Source organism: Etheostoma cragini, chromosome 1, assembly GCF_013103735.1.
Source record: "Etheostoma cragini isolate CJK2018 chromosome 1, CSU_Ecrag_1.0, whole genome shotgun sequence".
In the NCBI taxonomy this organism is placed as follows: Eukaryota; Metazoa; Chordata; class Actinopteri; order Perciformes; family Percidae; genus Etheostoma; species Etheostoma cragini.
This window is the reverse complement of record NC_048407.1, coordinates 25,973,253-25,995,161: the sequence shown is the minus strand read 5'-3', so window position 1 is coordinate 25,995,161 and position 21,909 is coordinate 25,973,253. Positions and strand designations below refer to the sequence as shown.

General features: G+C 41.8%; 3 protein-coding genes across 5 annotated transcripts in view; all 3 read left to right on the top strand.

Annotated features, from left to right (window-relative positions):
* The window catches only part of fam214a (family with sequence similarity 214 member A), a 29,887-nt gene extending 18,916 nt beyond the window's left edge, over nucleotides 1-10,971 (top strand). For both annotated transcript variants that reach the window (XM_034874060.1, XM_034874052.1), the window contains exons 2-12: nucleotides 1,054-1,238; nucleotides 1,659-1,855; nucleotides 2,723-2,848; nucleotides 3,133-5,014; nucleotides 5,720-5,845; nucleotides 6,626-6,714; nucleotides 8,171-8,267; nucleotides 8,421-8,579; nucleotides 8,754-8,822; nucleotides 9,203-9,396; nucleotides 9,523-10,971. In XM_034874060.1, the coding sequence (XP_034729951.1) occupies nucleotides 1,054-1,238; nucleotides 1,659-1,855; nucleotides 2,723-2,848; nucleotides 3,133-5,014; nucleotides 5,720-5,845; nucleotides 6,626-6,714; nucleotides 8,171-8,267; nucleotides 8,421-8,579; nucleotides 8,754-8,822; nucleotides 9,203-9,396; nucleotides 9,523-9,676 (3,278 nt within the window). In that variant the 3' untranslated portion in view covers nucleotides 9,677-10,971. The remainder of the gene's footprint in view (nucleotides 1-1,053; nucleotides 1,239-1,658; nucleotides 1,856-2,722; nucleotides 2,849-3,132; nucleotides 5,015-5,719; nucleotides 5,846-6,625; nucleotides 6,715-8,170; nucleotides 8,268-8,420; nucleotides 8,580-8,753; nucleotides 8,823-9,202; nucleotides 9,397-9,522) is intronic.
* A 757-nt stretch (nucleotides 10,972-11,728) lies between these two features.
* Nucleotides 11,729-15,852, top strand: LOC117946180 (cAMP-regulated phosphoprotein 19-A-like). Of its 2 annotated transcripts, none has more exons than XM_034874113.1 (3): nucleotides 11,729-11,980; nucleotides 13,276-13,395; nucleotides 15,186-15,852. In XM_034874113.1, exons 1-3 carry the CDS (start codon nucleotides 11,924-11,926, stop codon nucleotides 15,354-15,356), a joined length of 348 nt encoding a protein of 115 aa, XP_034730004.1. In that variant the 5' UTR covers nucleotides 11,729-11,923; the 3' UTR covers nucleotides 15,357-15,852. The 2 variants fall into 2 exon arrangements, with proteins under 2 accessions (XP_034730004.1, XP_034729995.1); XM_034874104.1 differs by having other exon boundaries at nucleotides 11,766-11,980; nucleotides 13,273-13,395.
* Nucleotides 15,853-17,321: 1,469 nt separating this feature from the next.
* The window catches only part of myo5aa (myosin VAa), a 54,264-nt gene continuing 49,676 nt past the window's right edge, over nucleotides 17,322-21,909 (top strand). Inside the window, exon 1 of the mRNA XM_034873971.1 lies at nucleotides 17,322-17,592. Coding sequence (XP_034729862.1) covers nucleotides 17,566-17,592 — 27 coding nt within the window. The 5' untranslated portion in view covers nucleotides 17,322-17,565. The remainder of the gene's footprint in view (nucleotides 17,593-21,909) is intronic.

Genomic DNA, 21,909 nt, shown 5'->3' with positions numbered 1-21,909 from the left:
AAAGAAAGCTGTGATTTTCAGAACTGCTGTATATCAGCTGACCTGCGGAATTCTCTGAGTTTTCTCTGGAGGGAGCACGGGAGTTAGGGCGCTAAGACAGGCTCTTCAACCGTCTGCTAAAAATAGGCCCATCCCTACTTTAGATCTAAGCTTCAATTACAACCCAAACAGACCATGATTTAGTTAATTGTGTTAATAAGATCTGACGAGCCACAGGTCGTCAGTTTTTCTCCTGCCAGGCCAAGATGGGCCTTTGTAAAAACTGCTATAAAATTAGTTATTGTAAATATTGGTGCACAGCAGAGTGGCTCAGCATGAGCTTTAATTTGAATGCGACAGCCAGCAGATTATTACTTGTGCTTGTTGTCGTCTATCTGCTTTCACATAAAAGGACAATTGAACAGCAGAGTCTTGCTGTGGATTCAGAAGGAAAGCCTATTCCTGAATGGTTAAAGGTTGACTCAGCTCTCTGTTCTGCCAGGTCCTAGTAGACACTTTGTCAACCCCGCCCTATCCCACCCTGGCAAAGTTAGTGGAGCACCGGGGGGTGCAGCTTGACTCCACTTTATACTGTTGTCATGTTGTCGAGTATTTGTTTGCAAATGTTTTGTCAATGAGTGTAAATGACGTCACTGTCAGTTTTGTCTATCTTTTAATGCACAAGTGTGTGCTGTATAAGTGAGGGAGTAGACAGTGTGTGGCTTCACGCCTCTGCTTAGCTGACGTGGGAGTTCTAAATTTATGCCTCTGAAGTTGTGTCATTTGCTGCCTTCCCCCACACCCCTTCTCTAAACAAGTCTTTCCTGCCAAAGTTAAATAGACATACTGTACCTGCTTAGGAAAAAACATTCAGGCATTCATGTGCTTATCATGTCAATACAGGTGGCTCACTGATGGCATTTTCCATCTCCTCCGGTATCTGTCACAGGCTCACCGCATAGGCAAATAAGTAGTTTACTTGTTACTTTCCTCCAATTAGTTCCTGGTTTTTCTGTTTAGATGTGAAGTGATTTGAAAAGATATGCTGACCATCTGTTTCTCTTCCTTGCCTAGATGCAACCGAGGAGTTTTTTGAGTATGATGCGGAGGAGTTCCTGGTGTTCCTGACCCTGCTCATCACAGAAGGAAGGACACCAGAATATTCTGTGAAGGGTAGAACCGAGGGGCTGCACTGTCCACCAGCCCAGTCAGCCATGCCGCCTCTTCACAAGCACGAATGCAGCGACAAACTGCCCCAGGTACACACACATCTTGCACACAGCCTCTCATGTCTTTGTGAACAGGAGGCAGTCTCTTCTCATTTTACTCAAAGTTGTTGTTGCTACATTTGCATAACTAAAATGATGAGCGTTAACTGAGGCCCACTTATGAAATGGGATGCTTATTTGAAACATTGTTTGTTGTTAAGATATTAGGAATGATTGTATTTTATGGTACATTTAATACACCATATAGGTTTATTTATATATATATATAAAACTGAGATGTGGCCTGCAGTAAATAAAATCACTGAGAAATTCTGTTCTAAGTGATGCTCTCTTTGGGTCCATCTGATTTGCCCCTAAATTTAAAGGTCCTGGTGTTGACATTCACTAATGAACACTAACCCCACACCTTTGTCCGTGGGTGTGTGTGTGTATGTGTGTGTTTGTTTTCAGTGTCGGCAGGCAAGGCAAACCCATTCGGAGGTTGTCCTGCTTTGGAGGAACAGCATCCCCATCATGATCGAGGTCATGCTCCTGCCAGACTGTTGCTATGGGGATGAGTGCCCCCCAAGTGACCCCATCAGTGACCCGGTCATCAAGCAAGATGCTCTGCTGCTGGAGAGATGGACCCTGCAGTCAGTTCCAAGACAGTAAGTAATATATAATATAACATAGTAATAGTATAGTTTTATAATAATAATAAAAAAAATATATATATATATACATATATATATATATATATATATATATATATATATATATATATATATATACACACACACACACACACACACACACACACACACACACACACACACACACACACACACACACACACACACACACTATATACACACATGATCTTGTATAGCTATATGGACACAAAGGAGACTACAGTTACTCACCAACATTAAGTTAAGAGTCTGTTTACAAGGGAAATAGGGGATGTTGTATGTTGTATTTCCAAGGTTGCTGCCTCCTCCCATCATCCATTGCTGTGGTTATCTTGATTGTTTCCCCAACTAATGCCTTAACACACCCTTCTTACTTTGATATGACTTCAAATACCTCTATTTTTACCTTTTGTTGAAGTACAACAAAATGCAAAAAAATAGAGGTTGAAAATACCTAAACTGAAACAGTAGTAGATGTCACGCAATTTTAGATACATTACTATATTATACTTCTATATATTGCTATTTCTGAAACACATTTAGCCCCCAAAAATCATATAAACCTTCACAAGAGCTGTGAAATCACCACTTTTTTGTGTTTAATGCATTCATAATAAATTCAGTGCAGGTTTTGACGTTTCTTAAATTAAATAAAATGACAAGACTCAAAATATAATACGTGATAAAATAATTATAAAACTAATTGGCTTGGCACTCAGAGGGTTCATTAGCCTTACAAATTGGCCCGCTTTCTTACTGACGTGCAGGCACAGGGAACACTGTTTTCTTATTAACCTGACATACTGGCACATTTCCACCTCTTTTTAACTGTGTTTTTAATAGAAGCGGTGATCGTTTCATTGAGGAGAAGACCCTGCTGTTGGCTGTTCGATCCTACGTTTTCTTCTCCCAGCTCAGCGCCTGGCTCAGCGCCTCCCATGGTATTGTCCCGAGAAACATCCTGTACAGGTCAGACATAATACTCTGAATAACACACTGAAGGCTTTGACACTGGTGGTCTTAAGACTTTTCACTAAGGCTGTTGGACCAGATTATCACAGCTACAGAAAACTTCTAATGTGGTATTCTTTTCAAATGTATATATAAGGTGTTAACCTTGTGTGCTGTTTTGAAAATTGAGTCAGATGAATTAAAACGGTATCTCTAAAGGCTCAGACGATTCCTTGATATATTGAGATGTTAAAGTTAACAATGGCGTCTTAATTAAAGCTCTCTCACTGTCTGTCAAACAGGATCAGTGCTGCTGATGAGGAGTTGGTGTGGCAGTTTTCCCAGCCGCCCTCAGAACACATTTTCCCAGTCCCCAATGTATCCCAGAGTGTTGCACTGCAGGTTCGCGTCCAGTCTCTCCCCCGCCAACCCACGTACCCCACTCTGGCCTGCAGCATCCACACAGGTCTGCCACCACTTTACAGCAAGACCCCCAGTCTCAACCCAAACCTCAACAGCCATGGAGGCCTGGCCACCCACAAAAAGAGCCAGGACCCCAGCAAAGACAACCTCCTTCACAACTCTAACATGTACAGCAAGAGCTCCAACTCCATGTCTGGCCTTCTGCTCAATGGATTACCCATTTCTAATCTCCCCATCAACAACATCCCCATTAATAGCCTTCCCCACACTGCTGTCCCCCCTCCTTACAGCAAGAAGAGCCAGGAGCCTGGTGAGGACCACACGTATCTGAATGGAGAACTTCCGCAGGTCAACATCCCGCAATGTCAGGGCTCCCCACTGTACCACAGGTCCTCGCACTCCCCCACGCCCTCCCGCTCCCACTCCCATTCCCCCTCTCCACTTGCCACAAGTAAAGCTGGGAAGTGGCTTTACTCGGCTCTTAATGGTTCATCTGACCCGACACAAGTGGAGGACTATGGTTCTGGGACTAACAGCAATGATAGGTCAAAGGCGCCCATCCCTGAGCCACTGAGAGCTTTTAAGAACTTTTCCTTGGCCGAACCACCCCGTTGCCCCTCCCCAAGGGCTGCAACCGAGACAAACCCCCTGATTGGCTCCCTACTGCAGGAGAGACAGGAAGTTATTGCCCGCATCGCACAGAGGCTCAATTTCTGTGACCCCACGGCACCGCCACTCCCTCCCGGCCTTTTTGCTTCTGACAACCCTCCCAAAGCCATGTGGGGCAGTAACCATGATGACATAACTGCCAGTAAGACCAAAGAGCCAGAGGTACCACCCTATGAGTCGGTGGGCCGTGTGTGGTCCAGCCCCTTCAACACACCTGTGACTGACCCTTCTTTTAACAAACGGGAGAGCTCCTCCCCTAAACCTGCAGCATGTAGGAAGCTGAAAATGACTGAGATAAGAGACAGAGAGGATGAGAGGAATGGAGAGAGGAAGAGAGAGAAGGAAAAGGAAAAAGACAGGGAAAAAGACAGGGAGAGAGACAGCTCCCTGATTGCCCAGGCAGTGCAAGACATAACTAGACTCATCCAGGAGAGACTGTCTGTCCCCTCTCTGTCCCCAAGGCATAGCAGGAGCGGCAGCCATCTGCACCACACACACACAACAACAGTCACACACACGGTCCGCACATACTCACACACCACACACATCCCACAAGCCTCACACACTGCCACCAATGGCCACATACCCAGCCATGAACCTCACAAAGGCAGCAGTCGCACCGCTGCCACACACCCGCCCGTTTGCACAGAAAAGCCCCAGGTAGATCCGGGGGCCGAATGCCATTCTCCCCGGGCCCAAAATGGTGCTTACTTTACACTTGAAGAACCCTCATTCAAAGGCCAGTCCTATGCCCAGGCTGGTCACTGTTTACGAACTCCCCCACAGGAAAAGCTTGGAGTCCGGACACCCAGCAGCCATGAAGCCCAATCGGCCTCCACTGTCCTTGAGAACAGCCCAAGGAATGCCCAGATCTTTAGTTGGACTTGCAATGATGGTAGCCCAGCAATGAACTGTAACATAAGCCACAACCACAGCAAGCCTCAGCCTCAGCTTCAGTCCCAGATGCAGTCCTGTGCATCAGCCCAGGCCTCTGCCCTGCAGGATGAGAACCAGGCACCTTCGTTGTCTGGGTGCTCTAACACCTCCATTCCAGACCTGACTCCGGACATGACCCCCCCTTCTACTGTCCTGGTAAGGACATTTTAAAGGGTTATTTTTGCCCATAAACCTTCGAGTGATAGACAATTTACTAATTTTTTGTTTGTCATGCCCGGTTTAAAAGAGGCGCGTTTCAACTGCATCATTAACAAAACAAATTGTTCACCATTTTAGCAAATATGCATATTTGCTGTATTTAGTTAAGAGAAGACGGATACCACTCTCATGTCTGTAAATATGAAGCTACAGCCAGCAGCCAGTTAGCTTAGCACAAAGACTGGAAACGGTGAAAAAGCTGGCCTGGCTCTGTCTGAAATCCTCTGATTCCTCCCCATCCCTAAAGCTCAGAAAAATAATGTAACATCTTGTTTGTTAACTCTTTACAAAATAATCTTTTTACAAAGGGACATTTTTGTGTCTGGGAGCAGGGATTTCTTTTAGTCTGCTATTTTCAGTGTTTGTGCCAAGCAAAGACAACCAGCTACTTGCAGTAGCCCAAAATGCTAATATTTTAAGGCATATTCTAAACTACGGTTTGCAATTAATTGTGTAACTACAGTCAAAACATGTTTTCAAATGTAACATGTCAAACTGGAATGGACCTCCTCATTTAGACACTGCTTAGTTTTATTGCGTGTTTTACTGGGAGCAGGTGGTACTCCAGACGGCGTATGATATATGAGAACAGATTATTTAGTTTGATAACTGTCCAAATCTCTGTCCATCTCTGTGCTCCAGAGAGCTCACAGCCCCTCCCCGCTGCGCCCCTGCAACAGCTGTAAGAAACAGAATCGCCACTCATTAGACGCCACGGCGACCAAGGCCTTCCACCCATGTACTGGCCTGCCTCTGCTCTCCAGCCCTGTAAGAAACACACTCTCATCTTCCCAGTGATTAATGTTGAGATAAAACTTTCTACCTAGAGGCTCACAGTCACAAACACTCACTGACTCAGTCATTGTCCATGCAGTTGTGTTTGTCATAACATCACACTACCTACCCTTTATTTCAAGCCATCTGAAGAATTACTCAGATTACTTTAACAAGTGTAAGAAGTGGGCCTGTGAATGTTTGTTGTCAAGAGACTTTAAAATATCTTGCAGCTGTTTTTATTGCTGTTTCCTGTCCGCTGAGTTGTTTGCAGAGGTTAATGTACACACAGAAACACACACACATCAACAGATGAGTCACGTTAATCATCCCTGCCTTATCATGTGGCTGTTTCATTAAGTTTTTCAGATTGCCACACTCCCAGATCATCACAGTTTCCTGCCTTCCTATTGGTCTCGCTCACACACTGAAACCCTACACATACTGTATTTTGACATACTGTACATATCATGATACAGATTGCTCAAGATATAATCATGCTAATATGATGAAATCAGAGTATCTTCATGATGCATTATTTTATTTTTGTTTACAATAGATGAAACTATTTTGATAATATAGTTTTAGTGAGAGATGTTAAATTTATTTTTCCTGTCATTAAAAACTCAAACATATGCTTGTAAATTTCTATTTAAGAGTCTTATACTTTAAAAAAGAAACGGATATCTTGTCCTCCAAGCTCTAAACTTGGATACTATGCCAGTTGCTCTGTGTTAATCATGTCCATGTCCTGTGTGTGTGTGTGTGATGCAGGTTCCTCAGAGGAAGAATCAAACGGGCTATTTTCACCTGGACACCTCTCTGGTTGGCTGCAAGGGTTTGCCTTGGGCCTCTGGGAAAAGGTACACATTTTCTCAAGTGGCATTTGTCTTACTATAGTTACCAGACTCTTACTCATGACTCTTCCACTTGTCCATGGGGATAAGGTTAGGATACTTGACATGTTTAATGCCATGGTAGTAACAGTTGGAGAAAGAGTTGTGTTTGTTTTGCAGCCACCTCCCACACCATCTGTTTATGATAGTGCCATCTGGATAAAGTTACTCACGCTATGCATTATCATTTTAAAACGTGTTTTTCTCACAATGCAACATTTCAGCTGTTACTATATGTGAGTGCCAATAAGGCAATCTGGTTTTGATATGTTGTTATTGTCAGTGTGTTAAGAGTAGGGATGCACCGAATCCAGATTTTTGGGGGGTTTGGCCGAATACCAAATCCACTGGTTAAGATTCTGCCGACACCGAACACCGAATCCTACTCCAACCATCAGTCCATTAACACAGTAAACACATGAATGAAGTAAACAACTGGGACTGTCCTTCCTTTGCCATACCTGAACTTGTCTGTAAATTCATTCATCCACAACTCATATTCTTACGGATGTTTCACACACAAATGTTTTAACAGCGGCCATGTTGTGTGTTGTTTAGGGTTCTTGCCACCACGAGACAGCATTGCAAATTGAACATGTAGCTTGACTTGAAACGCCTTCTTTTGACTGAAAGTACTGCCAAACAGTACTTTTTTCTACTCACAAGTTCCATTTTCACTTTCTCACAGTCTACTGCATTGAGCACTACACGTACGTACACCTTCCCGTAATCAACGGCGGCGTCATTACGTCAACCAGCAAAGGGTTTGGTTCGATGGGAAAAGAATTCTAAGGTTCTGCCGAAACCTGTCAAAAAGCCCATTATTCGGCCGAATCCTGGATTCAGTGCATCCCTGGTTAAGAGATCAGAAAATGAGTGTTGTTCTGGGTGGTGAGTTTAGGTCCCGGTTCTGCTGACTACTCCTCTCAAGCTGCCACCTGCTGAAGCTCTCTGTACTGCGGCTGCATCTAGAATCACACATTCTGCTCAAAATGGCAGCAACAACTGAACCGGCTTCATGGCACCACCTGCACAAACCAGATGTTTTAAAGTTTGACCATCAGGGTTAATTAAAATAAAATGTTTTCACAAAAAAGTTTGTCTGTCAGGGTGTAAAGTTAATTTTAGCCACTAGACAAATTCTGGTCAATTTGGCTGTGGCTGGTAAAAGCCATTGTCATGCCAGTACATGTCATACCCATACATGATTTTATCATTCCTTCAGAGTTACCAACGTTTTGAGATTTTGTTTCCTTTGTTACACACAAATGGAATTCAGTCTGAGATCATTTGATCTTGCCCTGATTGCAGGTCTATTCAGACATACCAGGAATCCTTGTCATGTAAACATCTGAAGATGTTCTTTCAAACACGTCGCCTTGAAAACAAGTTGATCAAGTGTGTGTGTGTTTTAACGCTTCAGGGTGTGTCTTAAGAAAGAGGGGTACATAGATGAGTCACAGCAGCTGTTCATTGCCAGCGCTCCACCTGCCAGTCTCAGTCTGCTGGGAAACTTTGAGGTATAACACACAAACGCACTCAGAATCATGTCTTCCATTCGTCATGTTTGAGAATAGCATACTTTCTCTCATTCTGTTTTTTATCTGCATAATTCAATTATCAACTTAAACAAAAATTAAATGACATTAAGATATTAAATTGTGTTTCCCTAGGAGTGTGTGCTGAACTACCGCCTAGAACCTTTAGGGTTAGTGGAGGGTTTCACAGCAGAAGTTGGAGCGAGCGGGTCCTTCTGCCCTAGTCACCTGACCTTGCCTGTCGAGGTGTCATTCTACAGTGTATCCGACGACAATGCTCCCTCACCATATATGGTGAGATGTTTTAGTTTTTTAGTTATACAATCAATAATTATGTTTTTGCTAGCCTGTCTGACTAAGCCTTGGCCTGAAAGCTGCAACTGTCCTCTTACGTGTGTATGAGCTCAACTGTGTATTACCTTTGTGTGCCTGCTTGTGACATTCAGTGGTCCCAATGTGTTTTTACAGGGTGTGATCAACCTGGAGTCCCTGGGCAAAAGGGGCTACCGTGTACCTCCATCAGGAACCATTCAAGTGGTAAAGAAACCCCATAGTTGTTTTTTTTTGTACAAATTATAGATGTATGAATCTATGAATGAATTTGTACTTCTGTTAAACATCTGCTTCATTGTGTACACATGGCTGGGGTAAAAATCACACCAAGTGATTAAAGAAAAGGGACACCCCCTAGTGGTTAAAGAGTCATCTAATTTGGGCATGTTTTCGCTTACACTTCTGAATTTGAAAGCCATTTTCCTCTATATACATTATAAGGATGATATGCACAGTGTGGTTTTCATTTCGATGTATCTTTCACAGCCTGTAAGGTTTTTTCTTGTTATAGACTGATAAAGTCAGGCCACAAAGAGTCAGAAAGTGGTCTAAATCATCTTATGCTCTCTGGTTATACCTTTCAGACCTTATTTAATCCCAACAAGACAGTGGTAAAGATGTTTGTTGTGATGTACGACCTACGAGCCATGCCTGCTGGACACCAGACCTTCCTTCGCCAGAGGACCTTCTCTGTTCCCGTCCGCCGTGACACAAACAATCATACCAGCAGGAAGCCCCTCGGCCAGGGACGCACCTTGCGCTACCTCGTTCATCTGAGGTAAGTTGGCTATCATTATGTCATTTTTGGTGCACACTAAACTAAATTATATATTCTATAGGGGGGGTGTTTCCCCTCTATTATTTATCTTCTCTGTCTTTTATCTTCCTCACCTATTTTGACCAGGTTCCAGAGTTCTAAGTCTGGAAAGATCTACCTCCATAGAGACATCCGTCTGCTGTTTTCCAGGAAGTCCATGGAGGTGGACAGTGGAGCTGCCTATGAGCTCCAGTCCACCACAGAATCCCCTATTGACCCACCATTCTCTCCACGCTGCTGAGGCCTGACTCCCTCCCTCCTCCACCCGGCAGGCGACCACCGAAGCTTCAATCACACCGTGATGCCAGCGATAGACTCTTATGCAGCCCATGGCTAGATAAATGGCTCCTAAAAGAGAAGCAATTTAAGGACTGCAGTCAACAGGACTTACCTGGCATGTGCCCAAAATCTCAAGTTTCATCCCTTCTGTCACCCCAGAACTGACAAGGTGGGGCCAAGAGCCTGGGAGACTCGCCAGAGATGATGTTCTTTGTTAAGTGCACAACCCTGGATTAAAGAGGTTGGGTCAAAGGTTATGGTTGTAGAGTATGTGTCAGATCCTGTTCTCCTGGTTAAGAAGGCCTTACCAGATATAATCGGTCAATCTTTGTCATGCTGTTGTGTGTATCCCCTCCAGCGTCTGGCAGGAGAGTAGAGACCAGTGATCATCTACAGAAGAAGTTAGACACTTAAATTATTTCAGCAAAGTTTAGGCTACTTGACTCTTTTTACTAAAATTAAAAATCTTGATTGGACTTGTACTCAACATAATGAAGTCATTTTCAACCTCAGTTTCATCATAAATGCAATACAAGGCCCAGTTAATGGTAAAAGATTTTGTTTCAAATCCTAAAAGATTAGATTTATTGAACTGAAAGTGAATTTACCTTTGACCCTGTGATTCTCCTGTGAGCTCGGAGCAGAGGGAGCACCTTTGGAAGAAAACGTGGGTGGTCATCACAGCAGAACATCAGAAGAGCACTGTGGATTTGTTTTCTCATAACTGGAAATGAAACAGAAAATAGTAATATTCTAATACTTTTGTACTGTTACAGAACCACTTTATTGGAAGTGTCGCAATAGAAAGAGTAACCTTAGTTTAGTGTTTACACATTCACTTTTAGTTTACTTACCATTGGTTTATTTAATATTTAAATTAATATTTTCAGTTACTACCTGTGACGTCTGTCATGCTAAGATGATGTAGTGCAAACTGTATATCATAGTATGTATTTTTGACATTAATATTCAAATCTGAAGAAAAAAAAAACTATACCTCTGCTAAAGCAATCTTGAGAGATGCTCTGTCTCTTTGTGTTTATTATTTTTCCCCATTGTTTTTTCTGACCACTACATCTCCATACTGTCACATCCTGGAATGAAAGGTACAAAACACAACAGATTTTTGCTTCTCCTAAACTGCTCAATATGATCAAAAACGACAAAGCTGTGGCTCAGCTGTTGTTTTTGAAATGACATACCAGTCAGAAATATCTTATGGATACATCTTTATATGACAATAAAGAACTTGAAACTTGAAATCATGGGAGTATTTCAACAAAAATAACATTTCTAAATGCAAAGCTACATTCTTACATGAAGCATTTTGGTAAACAAAGACTCAATATTATTTCTGTTGTGAGGCATGTTACCAGTGACACCTTTGTCTATAGGTCATATGTTAATAACAGTTACAACATTGTTATAGGTTTTATCATAATTAACACAAGTGGACCAACAATGATGGCAAGTGGGAGTAATGTTCATCATAAAAAGTATGTTTTACAGTAGCAAATGCTTATAGATGACAATGTTTTGTCCAAAATAGTATGCTTAAATGTGAGGGGAAAAGCTTACTTGACAAAACTGCATCCCCCAAAAGTGTTTTAAGAATATTTAGAGGAATAGTAGTCTCTGCATAGCACAGCATGTAACCTGACTACTGGGAGGTGCAGCTTAAAAGCAGCCATACTTCACACTCATCAAGACTTCACACAGCAATCTACAACAGCTGACAAAAGTAGGTGAGCACTGCTGTCAGTTTGGCATACAAAGCTGCAATTGCAATTATGGTCATTGGGATCTTAAAAGAAGACCAAAAACGGTAACGGCGAGCAATAACAAATGAACAATATAAATAAAACAGTTAGGGAACACATAACTTGAACTACACTGTGGTCATCAGTGCAGCATTAATCATCCTCAAGATCTAAGGATTATCTTTCTGCAATCAGGATTTGTGTTACAGCACATGCGTCAGCTGATCGTTCTGTATGCCTGGTAGAAAAAAAAAATCTGACTATGTGCACTACAGGAGTGCCCGAACGTGGGCGCGCATGGTGTCTCCGCATGTGACGTAATAGCTGCTTGTGCGGAGTGCGAGCTCGATAGGACTCGTATGGTTACGGAAAGTAAGAGCAGGGGATTTGTGGATCACTTGTTCAATTATTGAACAATCTCTCTTGTCTTAGGTCACGATAACATAGAAATGTCGGGGGAGAACGAAGAAACACAGACGACCGAGATCACAACAGTGGACGAGAAGGTAATGTTAGCAGTTTAGCAGCAGCTGTAGCACCACATCTATGCTGCAGCACCACTGACTTTGCCATAGATAGCTAATGCTACGTTTTATAGCTGAACGTTAGCTTCTTCATCCGCGCTCGTTATTGTTGACATGACAACCGAAGCCGGCGACTAGCGAAGCCCTTGATAGAGCTAGATAGCTAGCTATGCAGCTATATTTTTATCTGTCAAACTTCGTAACGACAAGCTAGCTACGTTAACGGTTAGGTGGCCAGCCGTTTCGGTTGCTAATATAATGAATGTTTCGGATGGTCTGTGTGAATGTCAAGAGATGACGCTAGCTTCTGTTAGCAAATGCTAAGCTAGGCGAGCGAAATCATGACATTCACACACACTGGAAAATGGGTAACAGTTAGCTTAGCTGCTAACGTTAGCTTTGCGTAACCATGGATGTGTTGACGTTAGAGCGCAACAACAGATTGCAGTAACGTTACTCTGGCCTGAAGCCCAACGTTAGCTAGTTATAGTACCGTTAGCTAATGTCATTGTATTCAACTTTAGCTAACGTTACCGACGTTTCGTGTGCTGCTAGCTTGGTACCTAGCTTATTGTCCCAACTGTCAACAAACTGTTGCCGTGTTTTACGGTTACAGCACATTAGCTAGCTAGCTAACTGCAAATCCAACCAATTTTCCAACCCACTCAACTGTTGGGACATGTTAGCATGTTAACATGTTAGCTCTACGGTGTCTACGTTTTACTCTTTTGTGAGGCTACTGTTGTCGAGAAAACAAAAGCCAATATTTCCTTTTATGTTCAGCTATGTCACTTTGGAAATCAGATCGCAATTAAACGCAGTAGCGGTAATTTGAACCTGTAGCTAGCAAATTTTAGTTTTACACTGTCCCTGGCAGGTGAATATTTAAATCTAATTAACGTTACTTCGGTGCTAACGTTGTTTTAACCAGTTTTATTAGAAATAGGCAGTTAACAACTATTGCTTGGTTCTTATCCAACAGTGTTATCAAATGTCTGTATACGTTAACTAGTTAACCTTGTTCAGCGTTGTATTTGTTGTTAGCTGTGTCTATTTTTGTCTGTTTACTTTAAGAGCAATAAAAGCCAGAGTCAAATCCCCTGTAATTATGTATTCACACTCACTTATCCATTAAAGCTGATTCTGATTTTCTCTATGCCATGCCATCATCTGAGAATAGTTTCAGTGTAGCCTGGAGAATGCTCTTGCGGCGCTGCATGTGAGCATAACGTTTCCCCCAACTTTGAATGCCTTATGCTTCTCCTTGTTTTCAGCAGATTCCGGACAACGTGATCAATCCTGAGAAGTCAGAGGAGGCTAAACTGAAGGCCAGATACCCAAATTTAGGAAATAAACCTGGGGGCTCTGACCTGCTTCGCAAACGGCTCCAGAAAGGGGTGAGTTATTTCCTCTTTTTTTTTTCTGCAAAACTTTTAGTTTGCTTAGTTAGTCTCTAAAACCTATTGTCATGTTTTGTTTGTAGCAGTGCACTTACATTCAGTTTCCATTTGATATGGTACCTAAACTAAAGCAGTTTGCCAAATTAATATTAACTCAAGGTCCACTTTTTTGGAGGTTTCCGCAGTATAGCATTTATATCACTGAGAACCAACATTGTAGAAACACCACAACACAAATCAACAACACCACAAACTACAGTCTCAAATGACTAACGTTGAATCATCACCTGCTGACAGTTTCAAGTAAGCATGAGTGTATAATTACACTGTCTCCATATATTTTAAGATATAATATTGGTATGCTGGAATGATTGATTATACATATATAGACATGTGGACCATTGTGGTAAACACTTAATTTATCAAAGAGAAATTAGGAAAAAACATTACAACAGTTTGCAGCCTCTTTGCTGGCCAAAGTAAACAGGCAATTTGAAGTTATCACTTTAGGTTTCTGGAATATTTTCTGACGCGCACTTGCCATCCTTTTTGGACATTTTGTTAGATTAAGTAATCGGTGGAATAATCTGCAATTAAATTAATAAAAAAAAAACTAAAACACTCTTACCACCTGGCTTAAGGCCGGCAACATAAGGGAGGTCACACACAAGATAAGTCAAAAAGTTGTTCATTTAAACTAACTAGACATATTAACACAACCTTACTAAATATAAGCTTAATGGTGGAATATGTTACTGTGAAAGACATCAGTCGGGTTTGCAGCATGTAGATGGGTGAATGTATGGTGTGTTGTATTTCGTAGAAAACGAAACAAAGGACAAAACGTTCAGATGGATGCAGAAGGCCCAGCTGAGAGAAAAGGCTTGTTCAAGATGAGCCATGTCTGCGCAGAATCGGTCACGGCAATTGCTGCCCGTTGCATGCCGGTTTGATTTGTGTCCATCTTAATCGGATCACAGGGGTTATGTCACTTCCTGTTCAGCCTAAAGGCTGCAGGAATCGACTGGAAACTGTCCGACTTTACCGCAGATTTTTGTCACTGCCCTGGCTGCTGCCAGCTGCTCTGGTCCACTTTACATGCAGGCGCAGTTCATCTCGAAGCCTAATAACATTCCCAGGAGGGCAGTCCGTTTTGCCTTCTGTAAACCACGCCCTGATGGCCTGGTACAGACAACCGTCCCAGCTTCACCTACCCGCCCACTCCTAGTACCTGCAGAACAAGACAGGCAGGCGGCTTAGGACGGGGCATCACAACACAAATAATATTTTCTTTATTTACATTTCAGCCACAATAGCAGAGATTACGAGAGGGGAGAGACATCCTGTGCCAGATGTAAGGCTTTATTCCAGCAATGTTCATCCGTTGAGCCAGACTACCTCTACCAACTGTCAGTGAGCAGGATAACAGAACCAACTGAAAAATTATCGAATCACGTGGCACGCATGCTTGTTTGTGCGTGTGCCTCCTACAGAAAAATGAGGACCTACTCATAAAAACGCTGCTCCAGTGCATAGCACTACTGGTGCTGAAAAACTCCACAGGGTATCCTTAAAAAAAGATCACTATTTTAGGCATTTGCTCTCTTTATCATCTGCCTAAAATAAATTAGTCTTTTAAAATTGATTTAAGCAATGTACTATTTTATTGAAATCGGTAAATCTGTGTATGTTGCATACTCAAAATAGTTCATTTATTTTTGCAATGATTGAAGTGTTCATTTTTCATAGGTCACACTTTAAGATGTGAATCTTATGTCTCTCTACAGCAAAAGTACTTTGACTCTGGAGACTACAACATGGCTAAAGCCAAGATAAAGAACAAGCAGTTGCCGACAGCTGCGCCGGAGAAGACTGAGATCACAGGGGACCACATCCCCACCCCCCAGGACCTGCCCCAGAGGAAACCTTCTCTAGTGGCCAGTAAACTTGCAGGCTGATGCACTCACAGCCTCAACAGTCCCCTGGAGCACCTCCCCGCTCTGACCCTCTCCACTCACATCTCAGAGCTGTAACATTACCTCTCCCACCCCTCACAGTACCTGTCCCCTGCCTGTACCCCCTCCCCAGGGTCCCGCACCTAGCAAACTGGCTAGCTGATACCTTCAAATCCTGTTTAATTTTGTTTTCACGCCATCTGGCCTCATCTACTGCCTCCTTCCTTGTTTCCCCCCCCACTACTTCTCTAAACTGATTGCCCTTCTGTTAGTTTATTCTTACTTTTCCATGTTTCCTTTTTATTTTCTCTTTACTTCAATGTAAGATATGCTGAAAGACAGGACATCCAAGTGTGAGTGTGATGAGCGATTTGTGACGCCTGTCTGCAACTAATGGACGACTGATACCACAGTTTTTACTGGTTAAAGAGAGTGGCGAGCAGCCCTTACGTGTTTAGAGGGCTTTACTATGGTCATCTAAGTGTGTGTGTGTGTGTGTGTGTGTGTGTGTGTGTGTGTGTGTGTGTGTGTGTGTGTGTGTGTGTGTGTGTGTGTGTGTGTGTGTGTGTGTGTGTGTGTGTGTGTGTGTGTGTGTGTCCTTTTGTTTGGCACAGAGGCAGATATCAGCATTTTACAATGTTTTATGTCAGATTTGTATCATTCACTGTATGTCCTTATTCGAAATTATGCTGTCAATATGCTTGTGATTTACTGATTATAGTAATCCAGAGGCCAAGCTCAGTGTTGTTTACACTTTGATTGTGAGCCATGGAAGGAAGCTGTACTAAAGGACCACACAACGAAGGCCAGAGTGTGATATACAACTGCATGTGTGTTGCAGGGGCTCCCGAAGGTGAACCTCACTGAGCTCCATTTTAAATGTATCAAGGTGTACTGAACACAGACATTTACACATGGTGAAATGCTCAGGTGCAGCGTATAAGCACTGGGTGATCATGCAGATAATGCGTTCAAGACATGTTGAAACAAAGAGTGAAAGAGGATGAGCTGTTGCTTCAGTTTGAAAACGTTGTTCAACTGAAATGTTGAAAGTTTGTATTTTATTTGTGGTCGGCCATTCATTTCAGCATCTGATTATGAAACAGTCTGACACAGGAACATAACCATGCTAGCAGATGAGGTAGAGGAATATATGGGACCTAAAAGATAGGTTTCTGTCAGTAAGGACCAGTCTAGTGTCCTGTATGGTATAACATTTTTTTTACTTGAAGCTCTTGGCAAGGAATAAATAATGTTGGGAATTGTGTTCAGACTTGGGAAAAGCTTCTATACTCATCAGTTAAAGACGTTTATTTTAAAAATGTCCTTGGCCATGTAAACTGCTTCTCTAGACTGGATGAAGTTAACCTGTGTTAAATCAAAGCTAGCACAACGTCAGTCTGAGCTGCGCATGTTTATGGCTGTCCTTCAGTTACTCTGCCATTTTGTTTTGTAAATAAAATAGTTTTGGACAAATGTTTAATTGCTGTGTTTGTGTGTTATGTTGCCTTATGTTTAGGAAGTATGTATAAGGAAATTTCAGTTGTCTATTCAGTGCATAAATAAATGCAAATGTTTATGTTTGTACACACATACATGAAGTAATTAATTGCAAATAATGCTATCCCAGCATGGACATATATCAAATACAATTGCAAAATGAACAAAAATATTAGTTTGCATATTATTATTACCGTATCTTATTCAAATAACAACAAATAGTAGTATAGTTCAATCATTTGATATATTTAGGAGAGGGTGGAGTTTGCAGCCATGTAAGACAGCCACGGAAAACTAAGTATATTTACAATGAAACGATGTGAAAAAAAAAAAAAGATGTAGAGTTGTCCTTCCGAAACCATTCAGTTTCTAGGATTTCAGGCGCACCAAAAATTATTTTGTTGGTGTATGTTCATCTCGTGGCCAGCGGGGGGCGCAGTTTTCCACGCGGTGACAGTCCTCCCCGGTTGCCTGAATCATTTCATCCATCGTACCCAGAATGCAAAGTGAGACACCGAAACCTAAGAAGCTTTGAGCTTTCCAGGTTGGTTATCATGGCGATAACAGACACATCTTCCCCTTGAGTCCCTGCAGCAGCAACAAAGGATTTCTTCCTCCTCTACATGGAAACACAGCCCGAGTTCCATGCGCAGCGGAGATCTGCCGGAGTTTTAGCCCAGATTGGAGAAAGGACATAGCGTGTGTAACCGTCATGGCAGCGTCGGAGCTGTACACAAAGGTAAAACAAGCATATATTTATATGTATTCAACTCGGTGCTAGCATGTCGGCTAACGCTAGATAAATCAATCATAGTCGCAGGTTTAGCGTCATGCTAAGTGGCATCACATTTTCAAGATGTTCACCCTGTAAACATGCTGACAGTTAAAATTTCACTGCGGAAAAGAATGTGTATTTATAACAGCACACTTGGTGTTGGTTAAATGAATGAAAATGATGTTGAAACCACAAAAAAACCTGCTGGTCTGACACGCAGTGAGATGTGTTTTTAGTGTTTAAATATAGATGTCAGTTCAGCGCTGAAATGGGTGCAGCAGCTGACAAAAACATAACGTTAAAGATGCGGCAGAATCGTTGGTGTCCCCACAGTTGTCCTCTTCATATACGTAGCTACATCATTCAAAATCACTTTTTATTAATATTGTTTTGTCTTTTGTGACCTTGTTTGTTCCCCTGAACAAGATAGCTTTATTGTCCCGGGCCTTCATATACATCATATCCCCTCTGGTGGTTAGAGGGGTTGGGATGATGCAAAGGCGGTGCCATTATATATGGAGGCTCTGGTTTTACCTACTGGTATTTTAAACCATAACAGTTGGCGTTTGCTCAAACCTGTGCATCTACGTGGCCCCGTGTTAGTGTTTTATTTTGATGTGGGCCTGGGTCTTAGATGTATGACTCGGATCTTTTGGTTGTGAACCGAGTCCTGCAGGTTGGGTACCGCTGAGATGCTGCGATGGCAGCTGCATCCGGACGGTTTAGCATCCTTTAGCATCCAGGATGTTACTAGTAGAGGCCCTGGAGCAGCACTCCAGCTTTACAGCTTCAGATGCTCACTGAAAAGAATATGACACTGCTGCTAAGGAGGACTCACGAGATCATAAGTGCTGTTGCCGTATTTGTTCTTTGCAAATGTGAAACCAAAATAAGAAATTGTGTGTGTGAGGGAGAAGATGAGTCACCCACCCCCCTACTTTGACAGCTGGTGTTTTCAGCTTCGTGGTGCTGAGGAAACGTGACAGTGTGTGCGATCATGATGATGATTGCTATTGAAATTCCGTTTTAAAATCCGCACAGAACAGCAGCACTGCTGTGTATTTGTAATTTAAACCGTTCTACTTTCAGTTGGAGCCCTTGTGTTGATAGAAATGTGTTCCCTCTTAAGTGTGTTGGACAAGTCGCCAAAGACGGTGCTTTTGAATCAAAAGAGACTCTGCTGAAATGTTTGTGTCCCTGCTGTCTCCTTGGCTGTTCTGTAGCTGATCCTGACCTCTGATCGTTAAGGAGAGGGCCACACAAAACGTGTCTTGTTTTGTTTAGTGATGAAATTATTTGCCGATCATTTTTCATAGAAAATCAAAATTAATGAGATTCAGCTTCTTATAATGTAAATATTTAATATTTTTCTGACATGTTATAGATAGGTTTGAATGTTGCTACAGGAAAACGCATCTTTTCAGTAGTGGAGGCGGCTTTAAATGAATATGCTGGTCTTACATGCAGTATGATATCACATTGCATTTTACATCAAGACAAATAAGGGTTGCTGCTTGCTTTCACAATCTTTCAGCAACTATTCTATTAATGTGTTGGGTCTGGTTAAACAGCACCTAGGTGAGAACTTAGTAGATTGTGGCTGAGGCTGCTTAATTAGTTTCCTCTGCCAGCAGGATTTGGCTTGTAGTCTTATACCATAGGAAACGGTTTCCATAGGAATCTGGTTTTAATTGCAAAGGAGTAGGGGAAACATTGAATGTAGTGTCAGTGTGACTGGGAAACAAAGTCCTGTTCTGTTTTGAATGGTACAGTCTGCTTTTGAAGTCCACCTCTGATGTCAGAGCCTCTCTGTTACTTACTTTTCCAACACAGGGTTGGAAAATACTTAGCCCTTTTTGTGTATGGATAAGCTTTATAGAAGTGTTTTGAGTAGCTCTGAGCTGCTTGTTTAACATATCCAAACATAGACACACACACACTCATACACACACACACAGCATCCGATTGTGCTCCAATCTACGTTTGGCTCCTGTCTGACCTGACCTCCAGTATACAGAGAGGTGAAGGCAGATATTGTGAGTTGGTGGACCTGGACAAAGCTAAAGTTTTAAACCAAAAATATGCAATCTGTTTGTTTTATTAGATGTAGCAAAGTGAAACAAATCAGGATGAAACCTAGCAAGAGGTGGCGAATGTGAATGAAACAGTGCTGTGTTCTAGAAGCAGAGATGGAAGAGAGGGAGGATATTGTCATGGAAAAGGAAGTGAGGCGGCGCTCCCATTAGATGACTCAGAGATGGAAAGGCTATTCAATGCACTACCTAGAGTTGCAAAAATACGCAAGCATTTTGCTCTGCTGCAACAAGAGCATCTTTTTATATATACTAGACTGGGCATCGATTCATGAAGCTTAACTGAGACAAGAACTACTGCTTCTGCAGATTTCCCTGTGAGCTTACAGTGTAGAAGATACAGAGCATTGCCTCCAATTGCAGGTCAGACAACCTTGCTCTGTATGTGTCAGTGACTTTAGCAAGGCTGTGGTTGGCTGTCAATCCACAGCAGTGAGGCAGTAATGAACTATGCTCACCATGTTCAGGACAGTGGTTTTTATTTTGTTCCAATTCAAGGGGAGATAAGGAAGGATCAGATAAGGGGAACACAGGGGAACAGAGGTAACCTACTGTGGAAAACTGAGCCATTTGGACTTTTATTAAAAAGACAATACCAGAAAGCTGTTTTATTACTCTACTACTAGTCTCCCATTGCCGAACCTTTCTCAAAGTGCTGCGGAGTAAGGTCTGGCTCCTCTACTAATACACTCCTGGATAGGGGAAAAAAACACTCTGGCTTTTTGCATTTTTTTAGACCAATCACAATTGTCTTGGGCGGCGCTAAGCTAAGATGGTGCTTCTGCAAAATGGTCTTAGGAAGGAACTTGTTTTGATAGAGAAGATTTGCACCCCACAAAAGAAAACTTCACATACAATATTAACGGAAGTTAACTGTTAAATTAGCTGGGTACATGGTTAAACATAGTTTGCTCTTACCAGTGTAGCACTGTATGTACTTTGTCAGTGGCAAATCTCAGCCAATCAGTTCCAACAGTTAGATGTCCCAGTTGGATAGTAGATATTTTTTTTACTTTTGTAAATCTTTACATCATTGAAAGAACCAATCGGACCTGCCTTGTTGCACGATCCAAATGTTCTTTAAAACTTGCCATTTTCAGCTTGTAGCTTGCTAGCTCCAAGTTTGTTGTTGTTTCCCGAAAGATAACGGAGTTAGACAACGGCAACACACATCAGCGATTATGCTAAAAATGAACTGTAGTCTATCCAGACTATATAATATACCAATATATACTATAGTATAATATATAATATACTAGTATTCTAGAAAAAGCAGGGGTGGGAAGCATCAGTTAAATCACGATTCTATAATGGTTTCTTGCCTGTGAGCTAGGGCTGGACAATAAGGAGAAAATCAGATATCACAATATTCTTGACCCAATACCTTGATATCAATATTGCGGGGATATTCTAAGGTTGACAATTGGTGCTTTAACAAAATATCTTTACAATTAGATTTTAGACAAACAATCATCAGTATTGTGGACATAATAAGTGGGAGAAAAAGCAAATAATTGAACAGTTTGGTAAGTTCAGAAAAGTACATCACTTTACTGTAATCCAGCCTTTAAAACCAGTAAGAGACACCCCTTTTGGCAAATCACGATATTACGATATCCAAAATCATAGACGATATCAAGTCTCATATCACGATATCAAAATAATATTGATATAATGCCGAGCTCTACTGTGTATTACAAAACACACTTTTAAATGATGTGACTATACGGTAAGAGAATTAAATTTTTAATACATTACACAATCTTTGAATAACTTATCAGTATAACATACAATATACATGTTTTCAGAAATCAGGAATCATTCATACAATGTATTCTGCATTCATGCATTGTGTGTGGTGCATTCAGGAGTCTTTACTCCTACTGTTACACATGTGCCATTATTCTGTTTTCAACAGGCAAAAACACTTGAAATGCTGGCAGCAAAGGAATGATTCATTCATTCAAACCTTTATTTAACAAGGATAAAAAACTCCTTGAGATTAAAAATCTCTTTTACAAGAGTGTCCTGGCAAGTGGCAGCGGCAAGGTTTCAAATAGACACAGAGACACTTACAGATAAATACATAAACACACTTTCACTCAATCTTCAAACGACAATTTCATCATAAAATACCTGGATCCTAAATCAATTTAAAAACAGTGACATACAGACTGCCCTTCTGCAA

Excerpts from the sequence above, each read along its gene's own strand:
- LOC117946180 (XM_034874104.1), top strand. The coding sequence starts at position 11,924 with ATGTCGGGGGAGAACGAAGAAACACAGACGACCGAGATCACAACAGTG. Across the intron at positions 11,981-13,272 it reads TCACAACAGTGGACGAGAAG|CAGATTCCGGACAACGTGAT; the intron begins GTAATGTTAGCA and ends CCTTGTTTTCAG. Across the intron at positions 13,396-15,185 it reads GCAAACGGCTCCAGAAAGGG|CAAAAGTACTTTGACTCTGG; the intron begins GTGAGTTATTTC and ends GTCTCTCTACAG.